This window comes from Gymnoscopelus braueri (assembly GCF_963280865.1).
Source record: "Gymnoscopelus braueri genome assembly, chromosome: 1".
NCBI lineage: Eukaryota > Metazoa > Chordata > Actinopteri > Myctophiformes > Myctophidae > Gymnoscopelus > Gymnoscopelus braueri.
In genome coordinates this window covers 57,398,071-57,413,002 of record NC_137603.1, presented here as the reverse complement: position 1 = coordinate 57,413,002, position 14,932 = coordinate 57,398,071, and the positions used below count along the sequence as shown (strand labels likewise).

Below are 14,932 nucleotides of genomic sequence, written 5' to 3'. Positions count from 1 at the left end.
TTTTCCAAATGTCAGTACTTTTACTTCTACACTACATCTCAGAAACAAATATTATACTTTTACTCCACTACAACTTTAGTTACTAGTTACTTTGTAGATTTTAATTATTATTACAAAACACACTAACCACTTCAGCCCTATGTATTTCGGCCATTTGACAATCGCAGATCTACAAGCTCACAATGCATCGGGATGCAAGCTTGTAGATCGGCTATTTTCAAAAGATTTTTTATCCATTTTGAACTTGAGAAATGGAACATTCTGCACAATGAGTACTTTTACTTTTGGTAGTTTAAGTACATTTTGATACCAATACTTTTGTACTTTTGTACATTTTTGAATTCCAGACTTTTTCTTGTAACAGTGTATTTCTACAATGCAGCACACACACACACACACACACACACACACACACACACACACACACACACACACACACACACACACACACACACACACACACACACACACACACACACACACACACACACACACACACACACTTACAGAGGCAGACATGCAGTATACAAACATGCAAACTGCACAGATGCAGTGAAACTCAGCATGCTGAGGAGCGTGCGTACACATTTAATATGCAGGAGTGTGCACACATGCATACTAATGTATACATGCTCAAACCCACAAGTATGTATCCATAAATACTTACATGTACAATATATATAACATGTACAATATATATACAGTACACATTCAAGGAAGGGGAAGCATTTTTACTTGTTGTTCAGTTAGCTGCTGGTGTTCAATTCAAACAAAAGTATCTCACCAGTTATTCTTATTTGTTTACCAGCCATACATTTGTAAAGGTTGACACTTTTCCCTTTGCTGTGTTTATATCCATTTGCTTTGTAGAACACAGTATAACATGAAACCAGCTTCAACAAAAAGGCCAGTTCACTGTGACAATGGCTTGTTGACCAGATAATCTTACAAGTCACAACGAAAGATTGACCCAAATTTGGCTTGTTGCAGGCTTTAGCCAGAAGAACCATTCTTCTGCCTACACGTACGCCATGTCCTAGTATGAGCCAATAGGAGAAGGGGATCAACGTCACATGATTCCTTGTTTGACCCTGCAAAAACTGGGATGTGTGTCTCAAAGAATATGGCAGAATCGTCTAAAGTATATATTATTTATATATATTGTATATAGTAATATTTTGCGGTCCCGTTGTTGCAATGACCTGCACTACAATACTTCACCATATGTTGCGCTATGACAAAATAGACACAATGTAACACTGTGTACGTTCTGTAATGCAATTCCAATGGTGAAAGCTGTGTTGTTCGGATTTGGCCACACCCCGAAATACCCGTATGTGTGTCTCAAAGAATAGCGTCCCTATTACGGGCATGTCATAATTGGCAAACATTTGGCAAAAATAACAGATCTACAAGCTCACCAGAGATTTTGGTGTAGAGGGGGAAAAAGGAGGGGGCCCAAGTTTAGACCCCTGGGGGACCCCGGTTAATGAAGTACATTATATAGGGTTTAAAGTGGTTAACGGTGCTTTCCCTCCGCGGTCATATAAGGAGCTCCATTTTGAATGCATGAGTCTGTATGTGAGCCACCCCAGTCACAGAGCAGGCCCTATGCCCGCCTTCATGATGTCTTTCAGAGGGCCATGCAGCCCTCTCCTCCAGTGGTCCTTGTCTCCCAGCAAGGGAAACAGTGTGACTACATGGCCCGGCTGTTAGTCACAGGCAATCGGGTGAGGAGACCCCCGTCTGGGCGCACATACAGGCCTCTCTCCAGGGGGTTCTGGAACGAGGAAAAAGGGGTACGGAGAGGAGAGGTGGGGGTGGTGGGATCTGAGCCTCTTGCGTTGCATAGATCGCCCTGCAACCCTCCCCCCCTCTTCTGTCCATCCGTCTATCCACACACACACACACCCGCAGCCTCTGTTCTAAATGGCACAGCCCAATCCCCCCCCCCCACCCACCACCACCACCACCCATGGCGTGTGCCCTCGCCGGAATGCAAGCTTGATATGGAAACGACATGCATATGTATTCGTGCAGCCCCCCCCCCCCCCCCCGGGCGCCGTATAGCCCCGAGCCAACCCAAACTAATCATTGGGAGGCTTCTCTCTCTTCTTTTTCCTACCAGCAGTGGAAGGCTAATTACATCTCGGCTTTATTAGCGTGGAGGTATAGTCTGGAATATTTTGCATTTTCATATCTCATTCCCTCCGTTTAATGTCAGAGCTGTCTTTGGCATTTTCATTTGATTTGGAGCCGTGGCGATTCCCAAACAAGCTCTGAAAGTGCCTTTACCATCCAAGAACAAGGAAAACACTGTCATACAATTACCTACACTATTACATACATACTATTTCCTTGTTCATTATTACCCGTACTATTACCTATATCTTCGCCAGGCCGGGAACAGCCGTGGTCGGGGATTATGCTTTCGGCCCTGTCCTTGCGTCTGTGAGACTGTGAGCGGCTGATTTCGGGCACCGCTGGACTGATCGGCGTGATATTTTGCATGAAATAACCAGCCGCTTCATAGATATACATCATACAGTAGATACCATATCAAAGGCTTGGTTGGTATAAACACAGTAAAATGCCTTCTAGATTTAACAAAAAAAATCTGTTAATTCTGTTAATGTTTTGAGAAAACTAACATAAATTAATGAATAATTCAGAGTGGGAATTGTACCACGTTCCCGTACGTACATTCGCTTGTGCTACTGTATGTATGTGTGCATACGGTACGTAAACATAAACGCATTTCTGTCAACAGATAATGGAAGGACTACAATATACTTCTGTCATCAAATGTTTTGATTACAGCATAGCTTCTTAGATGCAGTTTAGTTAGTACAACATACATATATGTTTTTTCAACCAGATTGAGCTCAAACGAGATCATTTTTATTCACATAAAGGAATCACATTTGATAAAGAGGAGTAATGTTTCCACGCTTTTAAACTAAACAGACGCGTGCATTTCCTTTCCGCCCCCGTAATGCCACAGTATGTATCTCTAAATCGTGCAAACAGCCGTGTATTTGTTACTCTCAAAGGCACGATGTTTATAAAGGTTTGGTTATGTTTTGGAACGGGTCTGGCTGGATATACACACAGGGTCAAGCTATCCATGAGGAAGCGACAGTGACAGGTGTGCACGCCATGCGGCGTTGAGTTGGAGGGGACAAGCATAATCTCCAACTATATCCGTGGTTGCGTCGTCGGGTAGATTAACCCATTAAGACCGTGTCATTTTTAAGATTTATTTATTTTATTTTTTTTTTATGGTTTTTTTTTTGAAAAAAAATCGTATAATATCAGTGGTTCTCAAACTTTTTCATGTCAAGGACCATCCAAAAGAATATGTATTTGTCTGCGGACCCCCATCTCAAAATATTTTGTTCCAGGGACCCCCAGAAGCAAAAATTTGAGTTAAAAATGTGTATGTACATATTCAAAGATTTGCACACATTTTCACCATTTATTTTTTCAAAAATAGCAGATCTACAGGCTCATGAGCTTGTATATATCTGCTATTTTTGAATAGCCAAAGACATCTTAAAATGACACGGATGCGTTCCCGGTCTTAATGGGTTAACTCTGAGGTGGCATAATTAGCATTAGCGCTGGAGGAGAGAGGAGATGAGTGGTGGAGGTGGTACCGCGGTTCACAGAGACGCGCTAATCATCTTTGTCAACCTCCCGCCGCGCTGTGTCAAGTTGCATATAGGCTTACCGTGGCCTTATGCCGAGCAGCAGTAAGCAGTGGTGGAAAAAGTACTCGCATTAAAACAGAGTAAAAGTATCAATACTGCAATGTAGAAAATGTGTAAAAAAAACGTTTGAAAATAGCCGATCTACAAGCTCACAACGCGTCGCGATTCGACGCGTTGTGAGCTTGTAGATCAGCTATTTTCAAATAGCCAAAATTTTAATAGGGCTGAAGTGGTTAATGTATGTTTTGTAGTAATGATCCAAATCTACAAGGTAACTAGTAACTACAGTTTTCAAATAATTGTAGTGGAGTAAAAGCACAATATTTGTCTCTGAGATGTAGTGGAGTAGAAGTAAAAGTACTGAAAATTAGAAATACTCCAGGAAAGTAAAAAAATACCTCAAAATTGTACTTAAGTACAGTACTTGAGTAAATGTACTTAGTTACTTTACACCACTGGCAGTAAGTAAGGCCTTGGCATGGTGGTGGGTGTGCCTGAAAGAACTCAAGATGCCAGCACCGCACACACACACACACACACACACACACACACACACACACACACACACACACACACACACACACACACACACACACACACACACACACACACACACACACACACACACCAATACACAGGAACACATAAACAGACACGGGGGAGGGTTAGGGCACAAACACACTGTCGGAAAAGACGGTGGCATAAACACAAAATGACTGTGGAGTTTGAGCCTGTAAGGGGATGAGAGGCCACGCTGTGTGTGTTCCGCGGTTCTTTGTTCTCTCTTGTCAGCGCTATACTCAGAGGTTCCACCGCTCGCTCGCTCTGGGCCCAGGCCCTGTTAGCAGAACACGTCAACACTCGGGCTTTATTCAGGTCAGACCCAGAGTCGCTCCAGACCGACCGCCAGGGACGTGATAAATGGGCAGGAATTTTTTTTTTAGTTTGAGTGCCATGGGTTGCAGAGACATATTGAAAACGCTATGCCTCGAGTGACACCCGGGCCGTTCCACCACATGGTACATGGACCCCTTATAGCAACAGGACCATATACACTTATAAAAACCACAGTACACCTGGCATCCCTGTTTCGAGCATGTCGATATACAGATGCGACATTTGAGAGTTTCAAAGGGCCTGCCATTGGTAATTCATGTGCAAATCAGTGGGAAATCCAAACATTTTCATGGAGTGAAATGGTGCCAGGTGTGAAATCTTGTCAATTCAATCTAAGGCTAATCAGGCTCGAATAGTGGGAAAAACGTCCCACTTTTTTTTTGTGAAGAGTTTTCTTATCTGTAGGTGAAACTTAACTTATTGTCATATTTTCAACAATATCGATGTTGTGCACATGTTGTGCATACGGCAAGGTATAAAATAGGTCTTAGGTTATTAAGAAAAGGGAGCACACAAGATTTCCTATTGACATTAAACTATATTTATCGCCCTACACTCTAAACGCCTCCATTAAATAACAATAAAAACATACCGATTGACCTTGAGTATTTTACAACGTTAACATTTTAGGTTTTGTCTCATTTCTATGTACTTGAATTGAGTTCATTCGGTCTAGAATAGTACGCCCACATTCCCGGTCTGCAGACTTCTGTCCAAACCACATATTTGTAGATGTTCAGTCAACTAAATCTAAACATCTTATTTTGTATATTTGTTAGCCTTTCATGATGTTAGCCATGACATCATGACCACCCAACGAAACATTTGCACTCATGTCTGTTTCTGCAGCCAGCAGACTGACAGACAGAAAGAAAGAAAGAAAGAAAGAAAGAAAGAAAGAAAGAAAGAAAGAAAGCACAAAATTAGTTTTGCAATACAATGACAGCCTTAACCCATTTAGACCGGGAACGTATCTGTGTCATTTTAGATTTCTTTGGCTATTCAAAAATAGCAGATCTACAAGCTCATAGCGCGGCACCGAGTGCCGCGCTATGAGCTTGTAGATCTGCATTTTTTTTTAAAATCGTGAACATTTGTGCAAATCATTGAATATATATATTTTTAAAGCGAACATTTGTAACTCAAATCTTTGCTTCTGGTGGTCCCTGGAACAAAACATTTTTATATGGGGGTGTGAGGCCAAATACTTTTGGTTTGAGAACCACTGACAGCAACATAGTTTTAAAAAAATATATATATTTTGTAGAATCGGTCTCAGGTCTTAATGGGTTAATGTATACTGACATGTCATTGTGTTGCATAAAACATTTTGTGCTCTGCTTTTGGCATGGCACTGGTTTAATCCAGTGTTCGATTAGGTCGATGAGGGCTTTCGGGGTCCCCCAGGTGGGTGGTGGTTTTGGGATAGGAAGTTCCAACAAAATGTGAGGTGAGACTGTGATATTAAAGGGATAGTTCACCCAAAAAAGTACTTATTTTCTATCAATTACACACCCCATGAAGCCTTGAATTCATGGAGATCGTTTAGTTTTTGTGGCATTCCTAAGGCAATAATTTGATGAACGGCGGAAAGATGCTAATGTCTCCGGTAGGAGACTCAAAGTTGACATCAAATTATTGGCTTAGGAATGCGACAAAAAACCAAAAATCTCCATGAATTCAAGGCTCCATGGGGTGTGTAATCGATAGGAAAAAAGTCCTTTTGGGGGTGAACTATCCCTTTAAGGTGTGTAACAAATTTGGAAATTCTTGTCACACAAAGGAAATGTGTAAATAAAAATAATACCATGTAAACAACACAGCAACATACAGGTAGAAGACAACACATAGAATCTACAAATATGTATTGCGTCCTCCTCGAATCATACAGTACGTACTGATTATGTGCAGCCAGCGTGGTTTGGTGAGAAACTAAGCGTGAAGTCCGGTTAGAGATCTGTGTTTACTAAGTGAAGGGTAGTGGTCTGTAAACAGTTTGTTGGTATTAGTGTATACAGCCTGATTCATCAAACACCATGCTCCAACCCTCTGGAGCATCTTTACCCAACAGCCTGCCTCAGACCAGACCCCCTCCATCTCCCTGCCCTCAGTCTCTGTGTGTGTGTGTGTGTGTGTGTGTGTGTGTGTGTGTGTGTGTGTGTGTGTGTGTGTGTGTGTGTGTGTGTGTGTGTGTGTGTGTGTGTGTGTGTGTGTGTGTGTGTGTGTGTGTGTGTGTGTGTGTGTGTGTGTGTGTGTGTGCGCGCGCGCGCGCTGCACAAACACACCCTGCAGGTTGCCCTCTGCACCAGTGGTTTTTTGTGCCAAGGACCCCCAAATTGATATGTATTTGGCCACTTTGAGAACCAATACTCTGCACTGTATCATTACCACTGATTATCAACCAGCGGTCCACTGACTACTAGTGGTCCAAGGGAAAATGTTTTTAAATATTTTAAAGGTAGGGTAAGTGATTTACTTTGGTTAAAATAAGTGTTAAATAGCTCTATATTCTGATAGTACTCATTGCTATAGAGTGTTTGTTCAGTAAAAGGAGTCTCCATGTCTCTCCAGCTCTTTATAAAACAGAAAAAGCATTTTCAGTGCTCTCTCCTGATTGGCTTAAATTTTGTCACATACCTGAAAATGTTCTGTTTACTAAAGAGCTGGAGAGACCCCTGTGACCGAACAAAAGCTCTGTAGCAATGATTACTATCAGAATATAGTACTTTAACCTTTTTAACAAAACAAAAAAATTACCAAAAGATATCACTTACCCTACCTTTAAAAATATATATCTATTGTACCTTTGTGTTATACATTACAAATATGTTTAAAGGTAGGGTAAGTGATATTTTTTGGTTAAAATAAAAGTTTTTTGTTAAAAGATTACTATATTCTGATAGTAATAATTGCTATAAAGCGTTTGTTCAGTAACATGAGTCTCCATGTCTCTCCAGTTCTTTAAGAAACAGGAAATACATTTTCAGGTGGGTTGCAAAATTTCATCCAATCAGGAGACAGTACCCATTTATCAGCTTTTTTTTATAGTGTTACAGTTCCAATTTTGTCTGCTCATTTCTTTGTGTCATCACTTCCAATTTCACTTGCTTAATCTGTATGTTGTCATGAAAATGCATTATCTATTCAATTAAGAGCTGGAGAGACATGGAGACTCCTGTTACTGAACAAACACTCTAGTCTATAGCAATGATTATTATAAGAATATAGAGCTATTTGACACTTATTTTAACCAACAAAAATGACGTACCCTACCTTTAAATAATACATTTATTTCATAGGTCCATCAAATTTAAAAACATGTTTGAACTATAATAGGCGAAAAAGTTTCAAATTAAATAATGATTGTTAAGGGCCCGGACGGCTGGCGTAGCGGTCCGGGCACCCAGGCTGCTAATGCAGTGTGTCTTGGGTTCCAATACCGTTCCCGACGACCTTTGCTGCGTGTCACTCCCCATCTTTCTCTCCCCATGTCCTGTCAGTCTACTGTATTCCATCAAATAAATGTCACGGTCCGCTCCTCGGGCCGTGGACTTTAACTTTATTATTTAGACCTTCCTGCCCTTATAAGGTCGTAGACTTATTAGGACTGTTATGTTGTATCGTTCCTATTGTGTTCTGTTACTTTGTTGTTGTTGCCCTGCTTTTGCGTTCCTTTATTTTGTAGTATTGTTTCCTGTTCTGCTTAGTTACTGTTACCTGTCTTGTCTCACCTCCCGTGTGATTAGTCATGTTCTCCTCCTGTGTCCTCTTAGTCCCCCAGCCTATCCCAGTGTTGATTGTCTGTTGAGTTCACCTGTGTCTTATTATGTCCCTGTCTATTTAACCCCTGTGTTTGCTGCTTGTTCATTATCTTATGTTGCGTGTTAGTGATGTGCCGATACCACATTTCTTCAATTCGATACGATACCGATATTTTTGGGGCCGATTTTCCGATACCGATATCGATACCGATACCGGAACCGGAAACATAACCAAACCGGAAACGGAACCGGAAATGCCGTTAAACCAGAAACGGAAGTACCTGAAACGGAACCGGAAATGGCCGGAAACGGAAGTATATTAAAAAGTATCGATATTTTTTTTAAAGTATCGATACCCAAGCGATACTCAGACAACCGATCGATATATCGATACAAGTATCGATATGCCCATCACTATTGCGTGTAGTGTGATCATGGTTTCAGTTCCTGTTTGTATACCTACTTTTTGAGTTAATAACCCCTTTAAACCGACCTGTTCAGCATCTGTCTCTCCTGCACTTGGGTCCTACATTCGACTCAGACCGTGACAATAAAGGCAGAAAAACAACAACTAATTGATTGTTAAGGGCTTGATATACTTTGTTGCCAATCTACAAGCTTGCATGTTGTTGCATTTTGAGTTTGGGTTATGAAATAATCTGTCAACTTCTCTTACTGTATTTCTTTTCAGTTGTCAAACTAATAGTGCACAATGTAACATTCCCATGATTTTAGATGGTCAAATTGATCCTGTATTCACATAGCAGTTCATTCCAGAGGGTAGTAGAGTTCTCAAATTCTGCCCGAACCCCACCCTACCCGACCTGTACCGAAACCCAATACCCCAAACAAAGAAATTTCAACTGTGCCTTTAGCGGCCAAACGGTAAGGCCGACGGAAATGGCAGTGGATGTGTTGGTTGCAGCTCAAAGTTAACTTTACTTAAGGTATCTTGTTCGTCGCCGTCCGACCTTCCTAGCCCCAGTGTTGATTTCGTCGACTAAAACTATGACGAAAAATGTTCGTCGACTACCCTTTTTCACTGAATAAAAACGTAATAAAAACAAAGCTATGGTGACTAAAACTATGACTAAATATATTGACAATTTTGTGAACAGATAACAACTAGACTAAAATGTTAGTGAGGGACGAGTGGAGAAGAGATCCAGTAGAACTAAAAGACAAGTCATTTTATGTTTGGTTGCGCTCGGGTGTCGCCCTCTGAAAATAGCAGATCTACAAGCTCACAACGCGTCGCACTGCGACGCGTTGTTAGCTTGTACAGTAGATCGGCTATTTTCAGCATGCAACCAAGTGTAATATCAGCCATTACGACGCCATCAAGGCACCACCAACATACATTTTAGTCAACTAAATCAACTGTAGATTTAGTCGACTAAAACTAACTAACAGTAAAACATTTCAGATGACTAAAATATGACAAAAACTAAATGGAATTTGATTCAAAAGACTGACTAAAACGAAATCAAAATTTGCTGTCAAAATCAACACTACCTAGCTTGTGCAAAAAAAAAAAAATGGCGAAAATGGCCAGAACTCAAACATCGAATTTTGTATTTCTCAATTTGTATTTCTTTGACTCTTGTTGTTATTGTTGTTGTTTCAGGGATGATGATGACATCAATGACGTTGCGTCCATGGCCGGGGTGAACCTGAACGAGGAGAGCGCGCGCATCCTGGCCACCAACTCAGAGCTGGTGGGAACGCACATCCGCTCCTGCAAAGACGAGGCCTTCCTCCACCCGGGCCTGCTCCACCGGCGCATCCTGGAGACAGGTGAAACAAACGCACCCTCATCATACATGGAGAAAAAACATATTGTTGCTCTCGGGCAGAAACCTCTTATTTCTATATTTCAACTTTTTGTGTTTTTTTTTGTAAATTAACTCCCTTGATTTGATTGATTGATTTGTTAATTTCGGACACTGTTAAAAGACAAAAATAATACATAAAATAAACATAATACACTTTAAATAAGAAAAAAGCAGCAATCCTGAAAAGTATACCAATTTTGGACATACAGTATGAGGTTTTTCCACCAGACGGAGAAGACGATATGGCGCTGTCAGGAACATCTGTTTAGGTGTTGAAATGTCTACTGTGTGCATTGCTCACTTCGGGGAAGATACGTTGTTGTGAGCTTGTTGCTATTTTCCTTACGAAGAGATTTGGGTGTTGAGGAGGGGAAAAAAAGGAGTGGACCAAGTATAGAGCCCTGAGGGTCCCCGGCCAACAAAGTCTATTGTGTTTAAGTGGTTTAGAAAGGACCTCCCTTAAGAACAATGTTATTACCAGACCACCCTGAGAGTGTGATGAAGTCGACGTCTTTTGTACAATATCACACCGTTGTTGCCTTTACGTCGTGCCATGAGTAAAGACTGCGTTCTTTTTTTTACCCCCTCCTTCAGTTAGGCCAAGACTTTTCCCTTGTTTGGCCTCCGTTTTTTCCTATTTTTTTCTCCTTTTTGATACACTGTTCTTCACCTCTTTTAACCCATTAAGACCTGAGGCCGATTCTACGAATGTTTTCGAAAATAATTTTTTTTCTTTCTGATAAACGTAATGTTGCGTTATCAGTGGTTCTTCAACTTTTTCCATGTCAAGGACCACCCAAAATGATATGCATTTGGGCACAGACCCCCCATCTCAAAATACGTTGTTCCAGGTACCCCCCCCCCAGAAACAAGGATTTGAGTTAAAAATGTTTGCTTTAAAAGAACATATATATTAAAAGATGTGCACACATTTTCACAATTCTTAAAAAATAGCAGACCTACAAGCTCGGCTACGAGCTTGTAGATCTGCTATTTTTGAATAGCCCAAAGTGTAAAATAATGCTTTTTTTTTTGCTCAAATAAATAAAAAAATACACAGATGCGTTCCCGGTCTTAAGGGGTTAATGAATTCTTCAGTGGCTGTCTGAACTCGCTTGGACCCCAGGCAGCCACATAAATACTTTATGGGCCTTGTCGTTTGAAGGTTGCATGTCAGATTGTCCTGTGATCTAAAATAAACCGTTTTGGAGGATGAGTCTAGCCTATGAGATTTTTTCGGTTCTATTTTGTCTTCTCGATGGGAACCGGCTAACAGTCAGTCGCCGTAACGGCGTTGTGTTGCTGCTATAATCAATAGAGTCAAGCGGGTCTCTCTTGCCTGGCCCACATGGGGGGGCCTCTCGTGTGATAATGTCTTTATTAGCCTCCTTACTGCTGGCAGTGAGAGGATAAACTTAACTGCTCCGTGTAGTCGAGGTGCTTATCGCTAGCACATTGACCCCCTTGCCAAGACCTCAAGTAGAGCTGCAACTATCGGTTATTTTCTTAGTGATTATTCTATGGAGAATTATCTTGATTGGTCGAATAATCTCCAAGCATTGATAATCTTTATACTTCGTCGTACAAAACATACATACTGGCTGTGGTGGGGAAAAGTACTCACATTTCTTACTTAAGTAAAAGTATCAATACTGCAATGTAGAAATACTCTGTTACAAGTAAAAGTCCGGAAATCAGAATTTACTTCAGTAAAAGTGCAAAAGTATTGGCATCAAAATGTACATAAAGTACCAAAAGTAGAAAGTTCTCATTATGCAGAATGTCCCATTTCACAAGTTTTCAAATGTACAAAATGTATTAAAATCTTTTGAAAATGGCAGATCTACAAGCTCACAATGCATCGCATCGCAACGCATTGTGAGCTTGTATATCGCCTATTTTCAATTGGCCGAAATGTATATACTGTAGGGCTGAAGTGGTTAATGTATGTTTTGTAATAATAATGTAAATCTACAAAGTAACTAGTAACTAAAGTTGTCAAATAATTGTAATGGAGTAAAAGTACGATATTTGTCTCTAAGATGTAGTGGAGTAGAAGTGAAAGTACTGAAAACTGCAAATACTCAAGTAAAGTAAAAAATACGTCAAAGTTGTACTTAACACATTAAGTGCCAGAGTTTTATTAAAACAGGGTACATCTAGTGCTGGCATTCTTACCATTTACGCTGATATGTTGCGTGCTGTAGAAGCTTCGACGAGGACGCGGATGTAAACAAAGGGTCCGTGCACTACAGTGGAGGGTCCCGACTATCGCCTGGAACAATAATATTTCTAACGCGATCCGCCATTGCAGAGTGATCGCCCATCGAAAACGGCTCGTTTCCACCACGTTAAAAAGAAATGGAGATATGAAGCTTTTTCTCAAGGAGTTATAATGGACGAGAGGTAGTTTTTTTTGGCATGGATCCACATCCGTCCTTTCCATTGTAGAGACTCCGTGGATGATCCCAAAGTTGCGTTAGGACGCCCCGTGTGGAAAAAATATATGAAAAACATAAATGACAAACATAAATTGGCTTAAAAGGTTATAACCGTTTATGGCACTCCACGCAAGTACGGCACTTGAGTAAATGTACTCTTCTTACTTCACACCACTGGTGCGTAGTGTAAAGACCGTTGCGCTGCACCTTGGTGAGCTTTGTTATCCAGTTGCCTCAGATCTCCCCATCCCGTTAAAACGGGAAACTACTTCCCCCCCGGGGGCGAAGAGGTCACACAGCATGATGCAGAGCAGGAGGCTGGGTCGCCCCCTGCTGGGCTATAGTGGCAGCAGCGTAGCTCTGTTGTGTCAGTGATTGGTTGGAGCCACACTCCCAGCTGACAGCGGTCCCAGGGAGGCTCTCCCCAGCCTGCCAGCTCCGTTCTCAATCAGCCTCACACACTGTCCTGGGCTGCTCCACCTCTGTTACCCTACACGCACGCACGCACTCACGCACACACACACGCACACACACACACGCACACACACGCACAGTGGTGTAACTAAGTACATACACTCAAGTACTGTACTTACATACAATTTTGACATATTTTATACTTTACTTCTACTCCACTACATTTATTTGAAAACTTTAGTTACTAGTTACTTTATAGATTTTGGATATTGTTACAAAACATGCATTAACTCTTTCACTGCCAGACTTATTTCTGGCTGCGTGCACCCACTCACTGCCAGCGATTTTTCGATGTTCTTACCTTTTGAAGTAGTCGCAGAATATTTATCTCCAGTATGATCGATCCCCTGATGGTTGCTAATCACAGAGGGTTTCACTGTGCTTCCGTGAAAAAAAAGAAAAATGTCATTGCGACCTCCCCGTTCGCTTGTTATACGCCTTTGAAAATAGCATGTCTCGGCCAAAAACACATAGTAACAAAAAAAAAGTACACAGGAGCCAAGATACAGGATTTTTAAGTAATACGTTAACCAAGAAGTGAATGGAGCAGCAAATCTTCGATTTACGATATCTTGGGTTCTGTGAGAAAAAAACATTTTTTTTAAATTACGATTTTATGTCAGTGGCAGTATTGGTAATCGGGAAAAATTACGTTTTTTATGTCAGTGGCAGTGAAGTTCGGTCCGTCCTGCTGCCCCCCCCCCTTTGACCTCTGCCCTCTGCTGCCCCCGCTGGTAGGTAGGTGTCGGTGGACACCAGAGTTAGATGATGTGGCCTTTAGGCTCATCATGCATTAGGTTAAAGAAAAGGACAGTTCTATCTGTACAATGTTTGCCTGTCTCTATCTCTATGTCCCCCCATCTCTCTCTCTCTCTCTCTCTCTCTCTCTCTCTCTCTCTCTCTCTCTCTCTCTCTCTCTCTCTTTATTTCATCACCTTACTTTCCCCCATCACCACCACTGCAGTCTTTTATTCATCACTAACCCTGAATTCCTCATCTTTCTTTGCCTCTCTTCCCCCTGTTTTATCTCTCTGCTGGTCTCTGTCTATTTTCCTCCCCTCTCTCTCCCCTCCTCTTCCCATCCTCACTGCCCCCCCCCCCCCTCCCCCCCAGCCCCTCCCTCTATATACCCATAATTCTTCAGGCTTGTCCTTGAGCTGAGGGGGGCAGTTTCATTTGTAGGAACGACAAACAGACAGAGTCCCCCCTGACCAGCGGGGACCAGCACACACGCACAGCTGGGGCTCTCTAGAATAGCCCCTCAAAGTAAATGATAGTCCACCGCTACCTCAAAGGGCTAACTCTACTGAGACACACACACACACACACACACACACACACACACACACACACACGCACACACACACACACACACGTACACGCACACGCACACGCACACGCACACGCACACGCACACGCACGCACACCCACAAGCACACATACACACGCACGCACATGTATGGACATGCAAACATACACATACCTGTAGACACACGGCTGTACACAAACACAGATACAGGCGCATCACACAAACACTCGCATAAAAGCACGGATGTTCGCACGCTCACACACACACACACACACACACACACACACACACACACACGCACGCGCGCACAGACAACTCCGATGAGACTGTTGTGCGGTGCAGTGAGTTGACTTGCCTCACACAGGGGCAGTTGGATGAGGCTAACTTTAGTCAAAAATAAAACACGGGTCCAGATGGCTGAGAGTGGATGATAAATGGGTCTGTCCCGGTCCTGGCCATATGCCATGTGCTCGCCGTGTCACAGGTTCAAATCCGCCTCATA

General features: G+C 42.0%; 1 protein-coding gene across 3 annotated transcripts in view; it reads left to right on the top strand.

The window, feature by feature from the left end:
• The window catches only part of LOC308082877 (transcription initiation factor TFIID subunit 4), a 166,499-nt gene that overhangs the window by 47,320 nt on the left and 104,247 nt on the right, over window positions 1–14,932 (top strand). For all 3 annotated transcript variants that reach the window (XM_080424944.1, XM_080424945.1, XM_080424943.1), the window contains exon 9: window positions 9,999–10,168. In XM_080424944.1, coding sequence (XP_080281070.1) covers window positions 9,999–10,168 — 170 coding nt within the window. The remainder of the gene's footprint in view (window positions 1–9,998; window positions 10,169–14,932) is intronic.